Raw genomic sequence first — 21,418 nt, 5'->3', positions numbered from 1 at the left:
CTCCTACTCTCTCTGCCCTTTCCCTACTCATACTCTCTTTCTCTTTCTCTCAAAAATAAATAAACATTAAAAAAAAAATAAAGATAAAAGATCCCTCTAGGTGCTGGGTTGAGAAGAGACCATGGAGGGACCAGGGTAGAAGCAAGGAGACCTGTTGGAAGGCTCTGGTGGTGTAGGTCCATGCTTTCTCACCCATAAAGCTGAAATCCACAGACTGTTTCTGTAACTCATCAGGTGGCAAAAGTAACCTACACTTAAGCAAACTGTCTTTGGTAGCCAAATTAGTGTAAATATTCCTATGTTTCACTGTAGAAACATTAACCTGCCTTGGTATACATATGTACCTTATTACTTCTTTAAAATGTAAAAAAATCTGTATTCCACAAATCATCTAGATGAAGGAATTGAGACCTGTACTCCAGGGGAAGAATGGCTTGGGTCAGGGTGGGCGTGCTGGAGATGGTGAGAGGTGGTCCCACTTTAGATAGTATTTGAAGGTAAGGCTAACAGCATTACCATACAGATTGAATGTGGGGATACAAAGAGTAATTTAAGATGATTCTAAGTTCTTTGGTCTTAGCAACTAGTAGGATGGAGGTGACATCTCCTGAGTGAGAAAGACCATGGGTAGAATGTATTTGGGCTGACGATCAGAAACAAGTAGATGTGCGGAATTTGACACATGTATTTCTGTCCAACTGGAAAGGTTAGGCAGGTGGATATACAAATCTAGAGCTGGGGGAAAAGTTGGGCTACAGATGTATTTGCATTATAATTTTTTTTTCCTTGATTTCCTTTTAAAATATCTTTAGTCTTTTCTCAGGGGGAGAAAAGACACACACACACACACATACACACACACACACAGAATAAAGAAAAGCTCTGTTAAACAACCTTTTCCATTAAACAAATATATATCATTCAATGTAAAGAAAAATACAATTGAAGTATAGGGCTGTTTGGAGATTGCCTAACAGCAGTTGTAAATAATATCACCTGACAATTTATGAAATGAGAAGAGCCAAATTCTATTCTCAGATCCGTGGAGAGAATAAGGATGGTTTCAAGAAATTATTTTGCCAGATGTAAAGAAAATATTCAACGAAGAGATGGTGTTGAACTAAAACAGTGCTAAGGTTCCTCTCTGTTTTCACAGTGAATAAACACTAGTTGTTTGCCCTGAGTTAAAAACTTAGAATCCTCCCCTTTTTCAGAAAATATGCTATAATCACAAGAGAGCAAATTAAGAAGTGTCCAAAATACCCTCCTACGTGCTAACGGTAACCAGCAGCTATAGCTGAAGATGAAATGAGGGTGAAATCTAATTTGGGGCAATAGTGTCTAGAGGCAGCAATGCTATCTGTGGAATGCAACCACCTTGGCATCCGATCAAAGTAATTCTTTTCCAGGGCATGTCTTTAAGACCACACTCTCTTAGAACGAGTGCTCTCAAACATCATCAGAACCCATGTCTCCCTAATTTTATCCTGCTAAATTCGATCGGTGAACTCGATTGGATTGCTTATTTTTAATTCACATGTGTGTTGATACAGAGAGGAATAATGGAAAGAAAGACATACTTTTTAAAAAGAGAAAAAGGGGCGCCTGGGTGGCCCAGTCGGTTGAGCGTCCGACTTCAGCTCAGGTCACGATCTCACAGTTCGTGAGTTCGAGCCCCGCGTCAGGCTCTGGGCTGATGGCTCAGAGCCTGGAGCCTGCTTCCGATTCTGTGTCTCCCTCTCTCTCTGCCCCTCCCCCATTCATGCTCTGTCTCTCTCTGTCTCAAAAATAAACAAACATTAAAAAAAAATTAAAAAAAAATAAAAAGAGAAAAAATTAAAGGCTCACAAAGATGTTGATATCTATGTTATTACAATTGTCTTTATATATTACGTAGCCAAGTTTTTACGACCCTACGTTAAGGCAACAGAATAACAGAAGTACTATATGTACTTTAAGCACCCACGAATAAAGAGCCCACTGTATGATCTCAAAGAGATGAAAACAAAACAATGTAGAGGAGTAAAATAGAGATACTGCAGAGACAAAGAAAGAAAAAGAAGAAAGGAGGGCAAGAGAAAGGGAAAGAGTAGAAAAATTACAAATATATTATTTTCAAGTAAAAGATATGTGCATATTAGATCTACCATCTGATTCCTCTAAAAATTATATTTATTGCCCAAAACACACACAATTACAACTACATCAGAATTAGAGAATTTCAATCTCTCTTTAAATGGACAATGACCTAGAAGGAAAATTTGAGAGTCACACACAAGCAAAGAGAAATGTCTTCTCTTTTAAAAAGATCATAAATGCCAGTATTCTTTTCACCTGGTAAACAACTGCAAAAGTATTCACTGTAAGGGAGCAAGATCTGGTTCCATCATGGAGGAATGGGAAAAGGAAAAGAAGAAACTAGTACCGGGAGAGGAGAAGAGGAGACAGGAGGAGTGAACACAAAGGTGGCTAAGAATAAGCACAGTGAAACGTGACAAATGGATAAATACAGGGTGAATATTTCCAAGTGGTAAAATGGCACATTTTGGTCTGGTCATAAGGCAACCTCTTCCTTCTTCAGAACTTGTGGCTTTACCTGTAGCCTCTATCTTCATGGGTGACACCATCCTTTACCCACTTACCCCTGAAAATCTGGGAGAAAGATTCCAGATCCAACCACCAGTCACAGCGAACAGAAGGGGTAGCAGAAGGGGATTCTCCTCAATCCTTGACCCAACCCTCTGGTTTACTGGCACTTTATTGCCTATGCTAGGCTGCTTCCTACTCCTTTGCCTCTGGTGTGCTGTCTACATGAACTGCAGTGCCTCCCTTTTCACACGCTCTTTGCCCCTTTTCACTCAGGAAGCCCTCCTCACCCCAAATACGCCCTCAATAAATATTTGATTAGGTGCCCCTTCTATTTCCATAAAGTGCTACACAAATCTCTCTCACCGACACACTACCCCAGTTATCCTCAGGGTGACCATCTTTTCTCAACAAGATTATACATTTTCTGTTTTATCTTTGTAAATCCAATGCCTAATACAGGGCCTGGGATTCTAAAACACACTCAAAAATGTTCACTGATTAAATGAACGATTAGATTAAAAGTTAAATGGCACTGATATAGCAAGCTTCCCATCTCAGAGTTTTTGAGGAGATCTGAACATGTTAGGAGAGTTCTCACACTGGATAGGAGCTATGACCCACTACATGACTTCATGATATTCCCTTCATTGCTACACACATTGTTAGTTACCCAGCTGATTGCCTTTTATACAGTTCTTTATAACATTTAACAATAAGGACACATGACTTATATTTTGTACAGCTAATTCTTTTTATAAGTTTCATTCTTATTCAAGGCATGGCCTATGATTGAAATGTCATTATAAAGGGCTGATTAAAAACGTGCTTAATACAAAAGCCCCTGAGTAGCCAAGGCAATCCTAAGAAAGAAGAACAAAGCAGGAGGCATCACTCTGCCTGATTTCAAGCTATACTATAAAGCTGCAGTCATCAAAACAGTGTGGTGTTGGCATAAAAACAGATGTACAGACCAATAGAACAAAATCAACAGTGCAGGAATAAACTGAAGCATATGTGAACAACTAATATTTGACAAGGGAACCAAGAATACTCAATAGAGAAAAGAGTCTTTTCGACAAATGGTGCTGGGAAAATTGGATGTCCACATGCAAAAGAATGAAACTGGACCCTTATCTTATACAACACACACAAATTAACTCAAAATTGATTAAATACTTGAATTTAAGGCCTGAAACTATGAAACTCTTAGAAGAAAACATAGGAAAAAGTTCCTTGACACGGGTCTTGGCAATGATTTTATTGGATATGACACCTAAAGCACAAGCAATAAAATAAAAAACAAGTGGGACTACATCAAATTGAAAAGCTTCTGCACAGCAAAAAAAGACCATCAACAAAGTGAAGACAAACTACGGACTGGAGAAAAATACTTGCAAACAATGTATCTGGTAAGGGGTTAATATCTAAAATATACAGGGAACTCATACAACTCAACAGGAAAAAACCCCAAATGATCCAAATAAAAATGGGCATAGGTTGTGAATAGACATTTTTCCAAAAAGGACACACACATGGGCAATGCCAAATGAAAAGAGAATCAACGTCCATAATTATCAGGGAAATGCAACTTAAAACCTCCATGAGATACCACCTTGTGCCTGTTAGAACGGCCACCATCAAAAAAGACAAGAGGTAACAAATGCTGGCAAAGAGGTGGAGAAAAGAGAGCCCTTGGGGCACTGTTGGTGGGACTGTAAATTGGTGCAGCCCCCATGGAAAACAGTACGGAGGTTCCTCAAAAAATTAAAACTAGAATTACCATATGATCCAGCAATTCCACTTCTGGGTATTTATCCAAAGAAAATGAAAACACCATGTCAAAGAGATATCTCCACCCCCATGTTCACAGCAGCATTATTTGCAATAGCCACAACATGGAAACAACCTCAGTGTCTATCAATGGATGGATGGATAAAGAAGGTGTGGTATAAATACACAATGGAATATATATACAATTCAGCCTTTAAAAAATGAGAAAATCTTGCCATGTGAGACAATATGGATGCACCTTGAGGCATTATGCTAAATCAGGTCAGAGAAAGACAAATACTATATGACCTCACATATGATACTTAGAATCTTAAAAAAAAAAAACTTACAAAAAATGATCAGATTTGTGGTTACCAGGTGTGGTGGGTAGGGGGGGAGAACTGGAGGAAAGTGGTCAAAAGGTACAAACCTCCAGTTATAAGATCAATAAGTACCAGGGATATAATGTACAATGTTATGACTACAGTTAACACTGCTATTGGATTTATATGAAAGTTGTTATGAAAATAAATCCTAAGAGTTCTCATCACAGAAAAATTTTTTTCTTATGTACCTATATGAGATGATGGATGTTAAACTTACTGTGGTAATCATTTCACGATCTATGTAAGTCAAGCCATTACACTGTATTCCTTAAACTTATATAGCACTGTATGTCAATTATAGTTCAATAAAACTGGAAAAAAACCCAATATATGCTAACATTTATATGACTTACTGAACACATCTCCTCTGGGCTTCTGAGGATCTGTCTGTATCCTGTTGTCAACTGTAATCCATCTTGGAGATGTAGTGGCAACTGGCAGTACAGTTGTTAGTCTGGTGCTTGGTCTTTCCGGGGTTGTTATTGGTGATGTTCCGAATTCTGTGGATGGCGGTGGGGTTGGCTGCGGTGTTGGCTCTGGTGTAGGTCTTATTGTTGGCTTAAAAGTGGGTCTGTTGGTAGCAGGAGGAATATATGGTGTCTTCAGAGGCCACCTAGTACTTCCAACATCAGGAATCCAATTACTGTGTCCTCCGTCACCCTTTGAAATAGTACCATTTCCCTTTGGTACATGAATTGGACCTGATGGCTCAATCATGACTTTTGGAATATCTGAAAGAGTCGAAGAATTTAAATTAGTGTGTGACCATCTCTCTCTAAAAGCTTAGTTGTGGAGGGGCGCCTGGGTGGCTCAGTTGCTTAAACGTCTGACTCTTGATTTCAACTCAAGTCATGATCGCACACTTTGTGAGTTCAAGCCCCATGTCGGGCTCTGAACTGACAGAGCAGAGCCTGCTTGGGATTCTCGCTCTCTGCCCCTCCCCCCGCTTCTCTCACATGTGTGCTCTCTCTCTCTCTTTCAAAATAAATAAACATTAAAAAAAAAAAGGTCACTTGTGGAATCAAATTGTGAAAAACACATTAGAATATCTAATGCCAACTAGGCTTACTTTTCACATTTAGAATATTCCCTTACTGTAAGTCATACTGTTTTCCAAATAACAACTGTGTGTATATGTATTTGATATATACATATGTATTCATACACACATATATCCATCCTGCAGATATATGCAGAAGTTATATTGGTATTTCTGTAAGGGATATGTATTATTTAAAACACAAAGAATTTCAAATCTCTGTAAAATGGAAATAGACATCACTGAGATTTTTTTAAATGCAGAAACATTCTAAGTTTTTTAAAATATGAGAAATGTATGTTGAGAGTCTATGTTAAGTGTCCCTATAGCACACCCATATAATAAAATCGTGTTTCAAACTGTCTAAAGACTAATACTTTTCCATACTCTATATAAATTCAACTCATGCAAAACATTTTCTTCCTTCTTTCCCTCCTCCTTTCCCTCCTTCTTTCCTTCCTTCCTTCCTTCTTTTATTTTTATTTAAATTTTAGTTAACATACAGGGCAATACTGGTTTCAGGAGTAGATTTAAGTGATTCAACACTTACATACGACACCCAGTGCTCATCACAAGTGCCCTCCTTGGTACCCATCACCCATCTAGCCCATTCCCCCACCCACTTCCCTCTGTCAACCTTCAGTTTATTCTCTATTACTAAGAATCTCTTGTGGTTAGTTTTCCTCTCTTCTCTTCCTACCCCTTCCCATATGTTCATCTGTTTTCATGCAAAATGTTTTCATTAAATGTTCTGTATATTTTTAAACTTGGTTTGCTTTCCTCCTTACTAATTTATACTATCACTTAAAAAAATTCAGAGGTCACTGTGATTATCTGTGGAATCTTTTTTTTGTGTGCTTATCTTCACCAAAAGGAATTAATAGTTAATCTTCCTGGAATGATACACTCATTCCAGGCTGGGAGTATGACTACATGACCCTTCAAAAATCCCTTAATCCCCATGATTTTATGGCTCATGATTTTCAGTAAATATTTTACTCCAAAAACTTAAAAATTATCTATTGTCACATGAACTATATACAAGATTATGGTCTGATTTGTAAAACTTGCATCTTGGGGGTTATTTTTTTCATGTTTATCAACTAACATAGCCATACTCCAAGCAGAACTTGTAAGAATTTAAAAAGCAAAAACAGTTCTAAATTTAGAGTAAATAAATATCAGAATGATTTTTTAATAGAATTTGGAGACATAAAACAGAGGAACAAAAGACGTAGAATATATTCATATTTTCTCCCTGTCATAATCTAATGTTAATGACAAACTTTTATTTCTGATTATAACAATATCTGATTTTCAGAGAGAGCTCCATAATTTCTTGCCAGCCAAACAGAGGCTATTGAGAAGTTTTAGCCCAGGAATTGAATGCTTTTAAGATTAGAATGTATTACTGCATTGGTGTGCCTGGGTGGCTCAGTCAGTTAAGTGTCTGACTCTTGATTTCAGCTCAGGTCATGATCTCATGGTTCATGGGATCAAACCCCATTGTGATTCTGTACTGACAGTGCAGAGCCTGCTTGGGATTCTCTCTCTCCTCTCTCTGACCCCTCCTCTGCTCCTGTTCTCTCTCTCTCTCTCTCTCAAAATAAATAAACATTAAAAAAAAGGAATGTATTACTGAGTCATTAATTTTTTTTAAATACCTGAGTAAAGTGATTTGATTGCAAAAAATAGACTATATTATTAGCTATAAAAATTATACTTTCTTGATAATTAATCTAGTTCCTCATCTTCCCCAATAACTGCCTTTGTACAATTCCATATATCCTGCTAGAATTTAAAGGTGGGAGATAAGCACTACTTACACACACAACTCAGTCCATCGCCCTGGTATCCATCTTTACATTTACACTTGTAGGACCCGTGCAAGTTGTAACATCGAGCGAAGCGGCTGCACTGATACTGACCCAGGGAACATTCATCTATATCTGCATCAGGAAGTGGGAAAAGAAGGGAGTTTATCCGGGAGAGGAGTATGATGGCAGCAAAACTATATAGAATCTCCAAAAAAATTTTTTTGAAAGGTCCGTGTAAAATCAGCAGATACACGGGAGTACCAGTGGTTGAACTGGACTTCTGCTTAATGTAAGGCCGGTACCCTCCCCTGCGTCTAACATCCCAATCACCACTCCAGTTAAGAAAGCTTTCCGCACCACAGGAAGAAACAAAACAAAATGACGGTCAGGGCTCATTACCGTGACATTGGTATTTGCCTGCAATGTACATGAGGTCGAAGCCTTTATGACACTTGCAGATGTAGCTCCCAAAAGTGTTGACACACTGCCTAAATCTAGGGCAGGACACTCTCCCGGTGGCACATTCATCAACATCTAGAAACATAAATCAATTGCGTCTCAGAGGAGCAGCATCGCCATGTTCAGATGCGATCGATTTTAAAATAAATGTCCGCACACAGCTGCCTGGAACAGAGTGGCTCATCATAAATGTTATCCAGCTCGTTGCCCTGACAGGCACCATAAATTCCACACCTCCAAATTTCCATGCATCCTCCTGACCAAAGCTGTCCTGCTCTCGCACCATAGCTCAGCAGAGATTGCACCTGTATCCACTAGTTGCTCCAACTGGAAACAGGAAGCATCCTTGACAACCCTATTTCCCATAACCTCAAATCATCAGGCCCAGTTAATTCTACCTCTGAAAAGTGATCGGAACTCATCTAGTCTTCTCTTCACCCACTACCTCTACCCTAGTCCAAGCTGCAATCTTCTCGGTTAGACTGTTCCAACACTGAACCAGTGTTTTCCCTGCCAATCTTACCCCCTCCAGAGCACTCCCTCTCAACTGTCAAAATCTTTTATTAAAACATAAAATTGGGATATTACCATGCTTAAGACTCCTCAACTGTTTCCACTTGCTTAAGTTAAATCCTCATTCCTCACAATGTCTGTGATCACCCTGCAATAACTATGTAGTCCTTATGTACCTCACCAGCTGTAACACAAGCCACTGCCCCTCATGCTCACTCTGTACTGAAGCCACATTGGCCTTCTTTCTTTCTAAACCTCACACAGGTCAGCCTCTCTTCTTCCAGTGCAGTGCCCTGCATCATTTCTACCATTATTTTCTAAAATAGACCTTTTATGGTTTTAAAACCTCATATTAACATTTAGTATTGTTTGTAATTTTGTTGGATATTTGTTTCTTTTCTGTCTTCCCATTAGATTATCAGCTTTGTGAGGACCAAAATCTTGTCTGCTGTGTCCCCTACTATATATCCTAACACTTGGCACAGGGCCTGAAATATAGAAAGTACTTAATAAATCTCTCTGGAATCACTCAATACCTCTATTCATTGAGAGCGTATTACATGCTAGGTACTCTGCTCAGCTCTTCGCATATATAATCCCATTCAATCCTTATAATGGTTCTACATGGCATTACTCCCATTTTAAAGATGAGGAGATTCAAGCTCGAAGAAAGGAAGTCTCTTGCCTAAGGCTACATATCAAGCACACAGCAGAGCTAGGTTTGAAATCAAAACCCAGATGGTTAACCACAATCCAATACTGTTTTCCTAATTTACAAGAAAAAAATCTAACTCTTTAGCACAGCATATATAACCTATCCCTGCCTACCTATTCAGCTTTATCACTCATTCCTTCTTAACATTCTAGAAACACTGAGCTCCTTTGTCTTTCCTGAATATTGTGCTCTCTTAAACTTCAAAGTCTTTGCACATGTGGTTTCCTCTGCCCGAAGCTTCCCCCCGTCCCTCATTTTTAGGGAAATAAGGTGTCCACTCTCCATTCATAGAGAGAGGTCCTCTCCTGAGACACGTGCTATCTTCTGAAGGATAGCTAATTGCCTGATGTAGGTAACTGCCTCATTTCCTTACTCCATCACCTTTCCCTTTGTCCTTTTATCCTAGAGAGGCTGCTGACAGAGACGCTTGATTTTACAACTCACCCATACAGGTCCTCCCATCAGGAGCCAGCTGTAGGCCAGGAGAGGGGCACTGGCACCGTATCTGTCCTTTGACAACATCACAGCCATACTGACAGTTTGCCATGGAGCACGTCAGGGCACCTGGAAAGAGTGTGACTGGCTGACTCAGAGAGGCAGAGGACAAATTATATGACTTTTTTTAACTTGACAGTGAATCAACAATGAAGACAAAAAGGCCTCAATTATCGAACAGTCTAAAGACAGTAGAAAACAGAGGGACGGAAAGACCTTACTCCCCCAGGGATCAAGAAGATTAAGAAGTGAACCAGCTCTGTTATCATCTGAGGAAGACCTTTAATGCATTTCAAAAATTAAAAGACAAAAGATGCTCAACATCGCTCATCAGGGAAATACAAATCAAAACCACACGCAGATATCACCTCACGCCAGTCAGAGTGGCCAAAATGAACAAATCAGGAGACTATAGATGCAGGAGAGGATGTGGAGAAACGGGAACCCTCTTGCACTGTTGGTGGGAATGCAAATTGGTGCAGCTACTCTGGAAAACAGTGTGGAGGTTCCTCAGAAAATTAAAAATAGACCTACCCTATGACCCAGCAGTAGCACTGCTAGGGATTTACCCAAGGGATACAGGAGTACTGATGCATAGGGGCACTTGTACCCCAATGTTTATAGCAGCACTCTCAACAATAGCCAAATTATGGAAAGAGCCTAAATGTCCATCAACTGATGAATGGATAAAGAAATTGTGGTTTATATACACGATGGAGTACTATTTGGCAATGAGAAAGAATGAAATATGGCCTTTTGTAGCAACGTGGATGGAACTGGAGAGTGTGATGCTAAGTGAAATAAGCCATACAGAGAAAGACAGATACCATATGGTTTCACTCTTATGTGGATCCTGAGCAACTTAACAGAAGACCATGGGGGAGGGGAAGGGGAAAAAAACAAAACAAAAAAACAAAGAGGTTAGAGTGGGAGAGAGCCAAAGCATAAGAGACTCTTAAAAAATGAGAACAAACTGAGGGTTGATGAGGGGTGGGAGGGAGGGTAGGGTAGGTGATGGGTATTGAGGAGGGCATCTTTTGGGATGAGCACTGCGTGTTGTATGGAAACCAATTTGACAATAAATTTCATATATTAAAAAATAATAAAAATTAAAAATTAAAAGACAAATATAAAACTTTACCTCACGTAGATTATCTGGAAATTTTTCCAGTGGCCAAGGAAAAGTGGAAGATTGAGGTAATTTTCCAGATTACTCATGCTAAATGCCAGTCTTAACTAAAACATCCAATCGCCTTTCTCAATCTCCCACTAAATTTTTCTAGGAACATAAAACATCCCACTGAGGTATACAATGTTGGAGGATTCCAGCATCACTGCCACATGGTATTAAACATGAATTCACCTAATTCTAAAGGTTCCATGCTAAATATGCAATGCTAACTAAGATTAGCTCAACTTTTCTAATAAAATGCAACTCAGTTCAAGAGAGATAACAGGTAATTAACTAATTTATAATTAGCTAATTTAACAGGTAACTCAGTAAAAATGAAAATCAAGTCGTCAATTGTCATTATATAGGTCATTGTCATTATGGTATTATATAAACACCATCTCAATTCAATGTTCAGCCTACAGCCTTCGGGGCATTGTCCATCTTATAAACACATCCAAATGATAGTACGAAAACACGATACATTTCTCACAAAGACATGAAATCTACTTTCATGTTACTGTAATCATTTCTTTTTTCAGTTGAAGTAGATTTTGTTTTTTAGAAAAGGGATATCTTAGTCTTTAGACGACTATAAAGAAATGTAAACGTGAAGTGAGAAGGTATTTATGAATGGTTTATACTCAATCAAGCGTTATTGGGTCCTCTGATGGATTCTCTACCATCTAACAGTTTAGTGTCTGTCCTTGTGAACAGCAACACAGTCCTCACATAGGTACGAATGCTCCTTTTCCGGCTAGAGCAGTTCTTTGCCCAGCTAGAAGACAGGCAAAAATGTGTTGGGGAAAAAACATTAGAAAACACATTTAAGTTTACGACTCTTGTTCTAAATACCACTTCCAAATCAGTTTAACGTGGACACCCATGGTAAAATAATGCTAGACACGTAAAAGGGCAATTTTTATTTTGATTTTCCATTCTTTAGGCACACATATAAACACATGCTCACATCCTGGTTAGGACAGCCTGGGAGGCTATTTTCGCACACCCTATCAGAGCACCATGTGAAATCAAGCCAGAGCACTTATAAAACAGTTAAGATTCTTGACATACTTGAGCAGGACCCATCTGGCATGAGCATATATCCGTTGAGACAGTAGCACTTGTAGCTGCCGTAAGTGTTCATGCACCTGTGCTTGCAGGGTCGCGGCTTCAGGCCACACTCATTTAGATCTGGAAAGAATGGGGGTTGATGCAACAAAATGAGAAAACCTCAACACTAATATAAACCATTTAAAATACCTCTCTATATTAAAGAATAAATGAGAAAAGAAGGTCAAGCTACTGTAACCAGTAATTTCCATAAGAGATAGAGCTTCTTTACGCCATCTTAATTTTAAGGTTAATTTTACACTAGGGGTGGCCAAGAACTTTCCATCAGAAATGACCTTATAACAATGAGAGGGCTGTGTGAATTTCTGGAACTTTGATTACAGAGTACTTGTCCACAAAGGACAATTTGAAAAATTCTCCTCACCGACACGTGCCTACCTGATCATCCCTAGAAAGAGCAGACGACTATCCGCCTCATGGGTAGAGGTGCCTACCACCTACCTGACTCCAATATCCTCTAAATATCTAGGTTTACTACCAGCTTCACTTCTGACTATGTGATCTTGCTCTTTCAATCTCTTTCTGTTTTAAAAGATACTCTGTGAGCCTTTCTTAGTTTACAGGAAGTATACAGATTTTAAAACATGAGACTGCTTTGGCCTTTCCAAAGGAAAGCTCTATTTTCAGAGGATAAGAGCTCCATGAATTACAGTGATCACTAGTGTGGTTTCTCTTGTTCAGTTTTGCAGATTCTCTACACTGATCTCAGATTAAAGAAGAAATTTCAGTTTCCTGCTTTACTGATGTATTCAGGTCACAAAATAAACAAAAAATCCTACCCTCCAACATGTTTGCATTGGGCAGTTAAGAAAGGTATATGGAAATACTACTGGATGATACATGGTGGACTACTATGTATTTTAGGTTTGTCCATTTAAATATCAACATAAAATTAATAAACTTCACATTGTAAGAATTTTCTAGCCCAAGGTGAATATTGCTTCAAGTGAACATAAAACTCATAGTGACAAAGTGAAATACTAATGCCCAAAATACAGACTTCATTAAAAATAAATACAACCACAGGTTTACTGTGTCTGGAACTATCAGCATAAGCACCTGATGAGATAAATTATCTATTAATTCATGTCATCAAATCAGAAATACAGGTATTTCTAGTGACAAGGTGTTTTAACCTAATCGAATTTAAATCTGATCTGCTCGTTTACTGGTAATTTATAGATTTCATTTAATTAAACCACCAAATTACACTGCTTTTAAAACCACCTAATAGTTGTTACATCTACAAATGTTTTCATATCTTACTAACTTTCCAACATGGTCTTTTTTCTAACCTTAACACGACAGTGAGCAGGTCCCCAGCTGGGCAAAGCCTAGGAAGGTTAAATAAGGAAACCAGATACCTTCATCATCTCCCATGCTTTCTTCAGTTTTCTACTTTATTGTCTCATGCCCGGTCAAGGGCATTCAAAACAGAATCATATTTTAAAATATATATTTTTTAAATTTCCTCAAGGAAGGTGCTTTGCAGATTATAGTATCAACCAAAAATTTGACTTCTCTGTTACATAAAGTAAAATTTTTAAATCAAGGAAGAAAGAGAAAGAAATTCACTCCACCTCTAATATTCTTCTAACTTGTATTTCAGTATTTACTAAAAATTAGAGTCAGGGAATCTTTTCTCATGTTCTAAGAGAAGTTAATTATCATTCCCAATATATCCATACATCCCTGCAGTTTCGCACCTGGATTTGATAAGTTCCTGGTTGGTATTAAATAGTATTTAGGGACACCTGGGTATCTCAGTGGGTTAAGTGTCTGATTCTTGGTTTTGGCTCAGGTCATGAGCTCACGGTTTGAGAGACCCAGCCCTCCATCGGGCTCTGTGCTGAGAGCATGGAAATCTGCTTGGGATTCTCTCTCTCCCTCTCTCTCTCTCTGCCCCCTCTTCAAAATAAATAAATAAAAACATTTAAAATAAAAATTTAAATAGTATTTAAATCTGAGCACATTGTTAGAGAAAGGCTTTGTGTTTTAAATATTTTTTGCACTAAGCAAATATAAAACAGAATAGTAGAGGGGTGCCTGGGTGACTCAGTCAGTTAAGCATCGCACTTCAGCTCAGGTCATGATCTTGCAGTTCTTGAGTTCAAGCCCCGCTTTGGGCTCTGTGCAGACAGCTCAGAGCCTGGAGCCTGCTTCAGATTCTGTGTCTTCCTCTCTCTACCTCTCTCTCTCTCTCTGCCCCCCCCCCAACTTTCTTTCTCTCTCTCTCAAAAATAAACATTAAAAAAAAACGAACAGTACAATAAAGCCATAGATTAAGACTGAGTTCTATATTTCAAGGGAAAGTTATTGATGGATATAAAATGTGTCAATTAAGAACACTTAGGTTTATTTTTAAAGAGCCACAGAAACTTCTGTGGGTTCCTGATGGAAATTGGCCAGATGTCTGCAGCTCTAAGCAGCTTATACAAGGGATATTTATGCTGATGGAAATTTCTTTAGACACTGTCCATGAACTAAAGCTGAAGCCAAGTTATGGCAGCTCCACTCTTGACCAACAAAGGACCCCTCAAGATTGCTATGAGAGTTTTCATGATCCAGACTGGGGCTGCCAGTGGTCTTCAGTCCAAATTTATCCTTCCCTTCCCATGAGAAAAAGAGTACTCTTGGGTTAAGAATCACGAAGCCGAAAGGAAGTGAAAAACAAGATGTCATAATTCAAAAACAAACAAAAACAAATCCCCCACCTGGGAATCCGTAAGAAATAATATGGAAGAGGAAATAAACATGCAGCATTCAATGGGTAAATGCAGAGACGTTTGTTGGCTACTTCACTATTATTAAATTGACACATAAATATCTAATACGCTGAAAGCAATCTGAGAAAGCTGTACTCTAACAGCTGGTGATGGAGTGGCTGATACCCACTGACAGCTGGCTGGTGTCGATGTCTCCAGCGACTGCCATCATTGCTCCATCTGCTACAGGCATGTGCGTCCTAAAAACTTCACACTGACCCTTACAAAAACCACTGCAGAAATTATGAAATAGAATTCCACAATAATCCGTGTTATCAATATTTACCAAATATCAGACTTCTGCTAAAGCAGGGAGCTTCAAAAGATTAAAAGCATCTGGTGTCCTGGTGATGAACTTCTTTTTTTCTCAATTTTCTTCAGGGTTTCTAGTTTATGATTATTATAGCTTTATTTTCTTATTGACCAAATGCCTTACAAAATTGAGTTAATATGTGCTGCTTCCAAAACCTCTTAGACTACTGACCTAGTAACACATGTCTTACTATCAAGTCAGAAATTCAAAAACACCACTTCCAATTTGCAGCGAATTCTCCTATAATAACAAGTAGAACAGGGCGCCTGGGTTGCTCAGTCAGTTGAGCGTCTGACTTTGGCTCAGGTCATCATCTCACAGCTCGTGAGTTTGAGCCCCACGTTGGGCTCTGGGCTGACAGCTCAGAGCCTGGAGCCTGCTTCAGATTCTGTGTCTACCTCTCTCTTTGACCCACCCCCCAACTTGTACTCTGTCTCTGTCTCTCAAAAATAAATGTTAAAAAAATTTAACAAGTAGAACAATATAAAGAACATGATCACACTTTCTCAAATCAGTTTTAAAGGTGATGAAAGAACCTAGGAAAGAAAACTTTAGTGTATTTACTTAAATTCACTTTAATCTTGTTCTTTCTCTAGAAGTTTGTAATATAAATTATAAGGAAACTCTACAATAAAAAAATTCTGTCATGTACCTATTTTATCACATCAAAAGACATCACTTTACAATTAAACCACTTACATTTCAAATGCTTCAATTATCACATATACATTCTTAAAGCACATCTATTACAGTGAGGCGTATATTTAAGCAGGTTGATGGATTCAGGAGCTTGGGAAGGTAGGATGGGGGGGTGGAGGGGAGAGTAAGAAGAGAGTCCAGAACAAAAATGCAAGCTGCACAGCATTATAATTACACTGTAGGAAAAAAAGAATCAGAAATTTTGTTAGCATGCAGACACTGAAAAATAGCCTAAAAAATCTAGAATAGATTCACTGAATAAGATAACCCAATGGATTTTAAGGAAAATAATCTTCCATTCAATACATTTAGACTTTTTTTTTCTTCTTTGACCCTTAAACTTGGCAACGTCTCAGAAATTTAACCTTTTACATTTTATCTAATGTGGAGGTCATAGGCAAATAGATGTCATTCAACTGCCATAACTTTCATTGTTTAAAACTCAGTGATTGAAATTACTTCTATTGCCCTAATTCTTTATGCAGAAGATACACAAGTGCATTAAGTTGCTATCACCAGAGAGAAACTAATTAATAATTTAAACTATTTTAATTCAGTCATTCTAAGTTTCTAAATTTAGGAGTGGGTAAAGGATACAGTCTTTTAGAAGAAAAACTGTAAAATCATGCTGCCACCGAACTTTCGTACAAAACTTCATCATAATGAAAACATTAGTATTTCTGGTATGCCTGTTCCCACACCAGCCCTACAGGTGAATAGGGCAAGAATTCTCTCCCCGTTACTAATTGGTTTGCTAAGACTCAGACACACTAAATGACTTGCTTATAATCACAGAGCCACTTAAAGGCTATACTGAACCAGAACCTAGGCTTTCTAATATCACAAAATGTACATCAAAAGAATGAAATTAATAATGTATGGTTTGATTTCCAGGTAACCTAAAACTCTATTCTCCAGATATGGTGGCAGGGGAGAGGACTTCATCATTTCTGATATCTACTTAGCAAAAGTCATCAAAATCCCAATCTCAGTTGCTTTGGAATTCCTGACTTCGCCTATTAAAATTAAGGTTATTTTGCCATTTGACTTTTAGAAAACATTCGGAAGCCCAGAAAAGAAGAAGAGAAGCAATGATATTTCTAATGCAGTGAAAGGACAGTGGAGGCTCCAGGCTTTTTAGAGCACAGAGAATCAGCACCAGGTGACAATTCCTGTTGCTTGCTTCACATGCTCAGGATGCCGAAGGCTGGGTACTCCTGGGGCTAGTCTTCAGGATATTTGCAAAAAGTGACGAAACTGCAGGAAGCCGTGCAGGTGGGAGAGCAAACCACCTGAGATAATACACGCTCACCCCTTGAAGGTAAACTTGTGGCTTGATGATCCAGGGGTTGGAAAAGAGGCTGTTCACTGCCTTGGTCAAGAGGAGTTGGGTAGAAGTGTTCGTCTTCACACCAGGAAGAAGGTAATAAGAGTCAACTTTGAACTGATGTCATTTTTAGCCCTAAAAATCTTTATAAGTATATATTAAACAATTACATAAAGTTGGTGGATTTCAAAAAGGATACTGTACATGCTTTTTAAAAATAAGTTTCTAGTTCTTCTGGTTTTTTAATTTTAATTTCTATTTTCCTTAAAATTTATCACTGCCATCTTGCCTCCCAAGAACACAAGTACATTTTACACACATGCACACACACATACATCATTCCTACACCAATCTTTAGAGAAACCACTAAAAAAGAGATGGTCATTTTTTAAAGCCTGATTGTAGTCACTGACAAAGACAGAAAACTCGATTATACAAATACTGATTACAGTCTGACACTGAAGTCTTAAATGTCCAATCAAGACTTTTCCTTATTATGTTGTCCAATAGTTTAAAATACTCCACAATTATGCACAAATTTATGATTTGCATAGAGATTTTTAAAATAAATAGCATGACAGTTCACCAATGTTATTCACATGTAAGAACTCGTGTTACATTTAGGTCACACTTAGTAGGAATATACAGTAAGCTTTCCACAAAAAAGGTTAACTCTTGCCATTATTAACTTACCAAAATAAGATGAGTAACTCGAAAGTAGAGTCAAAAAGGCAATCGCATCCTGTTTCAAGGCTTTCATACTATTAATAACCAGTTAATATTCCAAATTAAATGAACACTGGTTTCTGGGTTGAAACCACACATCTTTTAAAAAGTAAGGCTATCTGGAATTACCTTACTACCCAGGGTTATAGCATTTAGACTGTTGTCCTAAGGAAGGCAATCAACTTTCAGATTTACCTAAGCCACCAAAATGTACTGTCTGGTTCTGTGCTACGAGATACTAGATCTTGGGGTGAGGAATTCAACATATGAAACATAAACTTTGTCAAAACATTAGGAACTGATATTTATAAACTGTTTCTTCTGAAATTATTATAAGCCCTTAATATAAGCCAGAATTGCATGGTACCATTTCCAGGGCCAGGATGGGGCTGCAGGGGGTGATCAGGAGAACTTACCTAACCGTGGTCCATTCAATCTTCTGGCTCCTGATTCCAAACCCTAAGCCTGACCATGTGCCCTCAACTCAACCCTTCCAGGAGATCGCTGCACTGTGGGTGGTTCTGCCCACGGCACTTCCTGGTTGCCAATCCTAACCCTAGCCATGGCTCTGGTTGTAAGGGGGCCCACCTCTTGCATTCAAGAACATGGATCTTTCATTTCTGAAAATATGCAATGAAAGGACATATTACATGATAAAAATCATTCCCTAGTTGGAAAGTTATAAAAAGATTATTACCTATAACAGTATCATTTTTTGGCTGAGGGGAAAGAGAATTGGTATGGGTACAGAGACTTAAAGAGGAGAAGAGTATGCATGAATAAAAATTACCAGAAAAATACGGTGGAGGAAAAGCAAACCAGAGTTAGGATTAGCATTTCATTACTGTGAAAGGTACCATGTGCCGTATAGAATGTGCTAATGATCAGGCCAAGCCTATGATTTTATATGTGATCTAGCTATCACAAATCCAGAAATGACTCAGAGGGAAAAGCAAGCCACCCACAGCAGATTCACACCAATCCTGCAACAAGGCTGTTAAATTAAGCCAGTTGCAAAGTGGGCTTGCCCTGCTATTCTGGCTGCCCCCAGGTAGCTCTGGAAGCACTTGTTAAATGTTTGTCGTTCATACAAGCTGTTCACTCCACCAATCAAGTCTGCAGGAGGTTATTTCTTACATCACACAACTTGCAACAAATTTTTTAGCGAATACTTGTCTTACACAGAAACCTACTTTCAATGAAAAGCTAATTTCCAGTTCTATGAAATCATCTCAAATATACCTCTTCTTGACATTTCTCCTGAAGAAAGAAACCTGTTGGGAGTTCCAATATCTCTGAGGCATATTTTCCAGTTTATTAAAATGTATGTGCCAGATAAAAACAGTCTACATTAATTTGCTATGTAACAGATATAGACAATTTACTCTAATATCATTTCCTTGTGTCTCTGGACAGTTCTCCCACTTAGCCAGCTCCTCCACAGCTGCCTCTCACCCTGACGAGGGCTCTCAGCCCAGACTCAGAGACTGCCTACAGTGCTGGACCGGGCAACTGCATAACTGCATGTAGCCCTTACAAGTATGGTGTTCAGGACCAAGAGCCATTATATGAAACAATCATTCATTTAGCAAATATTTAATGTGCACTTAGCGTGTGCAAGTCATTTTAATAATAGTTTTCAGGAATCTAGAAATCAGAGACCAAAAAGGATTCTTGCTCTCAAACACCATAAACCATGCCATTGGGAACTTGTCACAATTGCTTTTTTGGTAAGGAAGGCAAAGAAAGAGATAATCAAAAACATATGTTTACTGTAAGCTGTGGTTTTATATTCAAGATTGGACTTGAAATTACATTTTCAGTGTCCGCACTATTTTTTGCAGGTGTAAAATCCCATTTTGCTACTAATGAAATCCTCTTCCCCCCTAAGGAATATAGTTTTAGGAGGCAAGATTTCAACTCAGTAAATTTCAACTTTTCTTTAGAGAAACAGGTATGTATTACAGTAAAAAGTACATGATAAACTGGTTTTTCTGAAAATAGGAGATACCCAGAGATAAATCCTTGTTACAATAATAGTTTCAGTGTCTTTGAAGCATATTAAAGTTGATGTAGTTCCTGAAAATAAATTTAAATGAATTTCTCTGCAATCTCAACAGTGGCTTCTTATAATAACCTCCTTTGTATAAATTCCTGGCATCAGGACAACAAAGTTTTATGGTACTGACATATTGATGAAACCTCTGATAGTTTATGTTCACCATTTTAAAAAAGGAAGCATGTGGGAACTCTAAGATGAACACATTGAGAACTCAATAATCAGAACTGAACGTGTCACTACTTGCAAACTTAGACTGCGGAAGGAAAATTAAACGGATTTTTAAAAGAGTAAACTGAGATCATAAAAACTCCACTTACTTCAAAAAGACTATCCAGGTATGTTTGGTAAATTCCAAGTTAAAAAATATTATAAGACATAAAAGAAGCATTGGAAAAAAAAGTTAAGCAAATAACAGATAATACAGAACATACTTTAGAATAACAGCTTCTCCTACCATTGGATATGTCACATTTCATTAGCATGGATTTCCTCTGACAGTTCAGGAATAATTACATATACTTTTAAAGATAAGTTTTTCTGTACTGTTGTGGAAATTATGCCCATAAGTCACGAGTTTACATGAGGCATATCAAGGAGTATCAGATATTGATGAACAGGAGTGTTTCAAAAATATCATTTCCATATCTGATGAGGTCAAGTAAGTTATCTATGAGACAGGCCCCATGTAACTGTTTCATTCAACACTAAAAAGGATAGAACATATTACTTACATTTAAGAAATAAGTAAAAATTGACTCTTATCCTTGTATCTCTCTGGTGAAATCTAACCCCAGCTTTTCTTACATGGCCAACAGTCCTAAATAGACATATACTGGATCTTTCACCAACTAATTCTGTGAACTTAGACAAGATACTTAACATCCCTGATATCTCTTTAAGTGAAAAATAACAATAAGCTATTATTTATCATTTAATTATCATAAATAACACTTTACCTCCTGACACTGTAATAATGAAAATAGATAATCTATGTAAACTACCTGAGCACGGTGCTAAGTAAACACCTGCTTTTATAAACAACTTAAAACAAAAATAAATTAGTCAAAATCTTTATTTCTCAGAGGAACTTTTGCAATCTGGTAACAGTTGAACGGAATTTAATCTCAAAAACGAAAGAGCTCAGAGTTTGAACGGACCTCAAACTCCTACCTAACTTTGAGTACTGAAGGTGTTTCATCTAACAGGGGTCGTCCAAGGAGGCCAAAAATCAGCCAGAGCTTCCCAACTAGTTAGTGGAGAAACAAAGATGAGCAGAATGGAAGGCTTCTACATTACTGATGCTGTGCTTCTCTTCTTTAAATGTGTATTTTAATTAGTATCAATGAATACGAGGATGAAATTCTTTTAATCGCCCTCTGATGCAATACATTTTAAGATTTCACATTACATTTTTATCTTTCAGAACATGGCAGCTCAC

At 38.0% G+C, this 21,418-nt stretch overlaps 1 protein-coding gene across 1 annotated transcript in view; it reads right to left on the bottom strand.

The window, feature by feature from the left end:
* Positions 1-21,418, bottom strand: part of NPNT (nephronectin) — an 82,971-nt gene that overhangs the window by 27,123 nt on the left and 34,430 nt on the right. Inside the window, exons 7-12 of the mRNA XM_047092273.1 lie at positions 17,178-17,270; positions 12,029-12,148; positions 9,733-9,852; positions 8,001-8,135; positions 7,611-7,733; positions 5,099-5,476 (exon numbers count right to left, since the gene is read on the bottom strand). Of these exons, the coding sequence (XP_046948229.1) occupies positions 5,099-5,476; positions 7,611-7,733; positions 8,001-8,135; positions 9,733-9,852; positions 12,029-12,148; positions 17,178-17,270 (969 nt within the window). The remainder of the gene's footprint in view (positions 1-5,098; positions 5,477-7,610; positions 7,734-8,000; positions 8,136-9,732; positions 9,853-12,028; positions 12,149-17,177; positions 17,271-21,418) is intronic.

Source organism: Lynx rufus, unplaced genomic scaffold, assembly GCF_022079265.1.
Source record: "Lynx rufus isolate CCGP_SWC_20201006 ecotype Redwood Valley unplaced genomic scaffold, mLynRuf1.p SCAF_3, whole genome shotgun sequence".
In the NCBI taxonomy this organism is placed as follows: Eukaryota; Metazoa; Chordata; class Mammalia; order Carnivora; family Felidae; genus Lynx; species Lynx rufus.
This window is presented reverse-complemented; position numbering and strand designations above follow the sequence as displayed.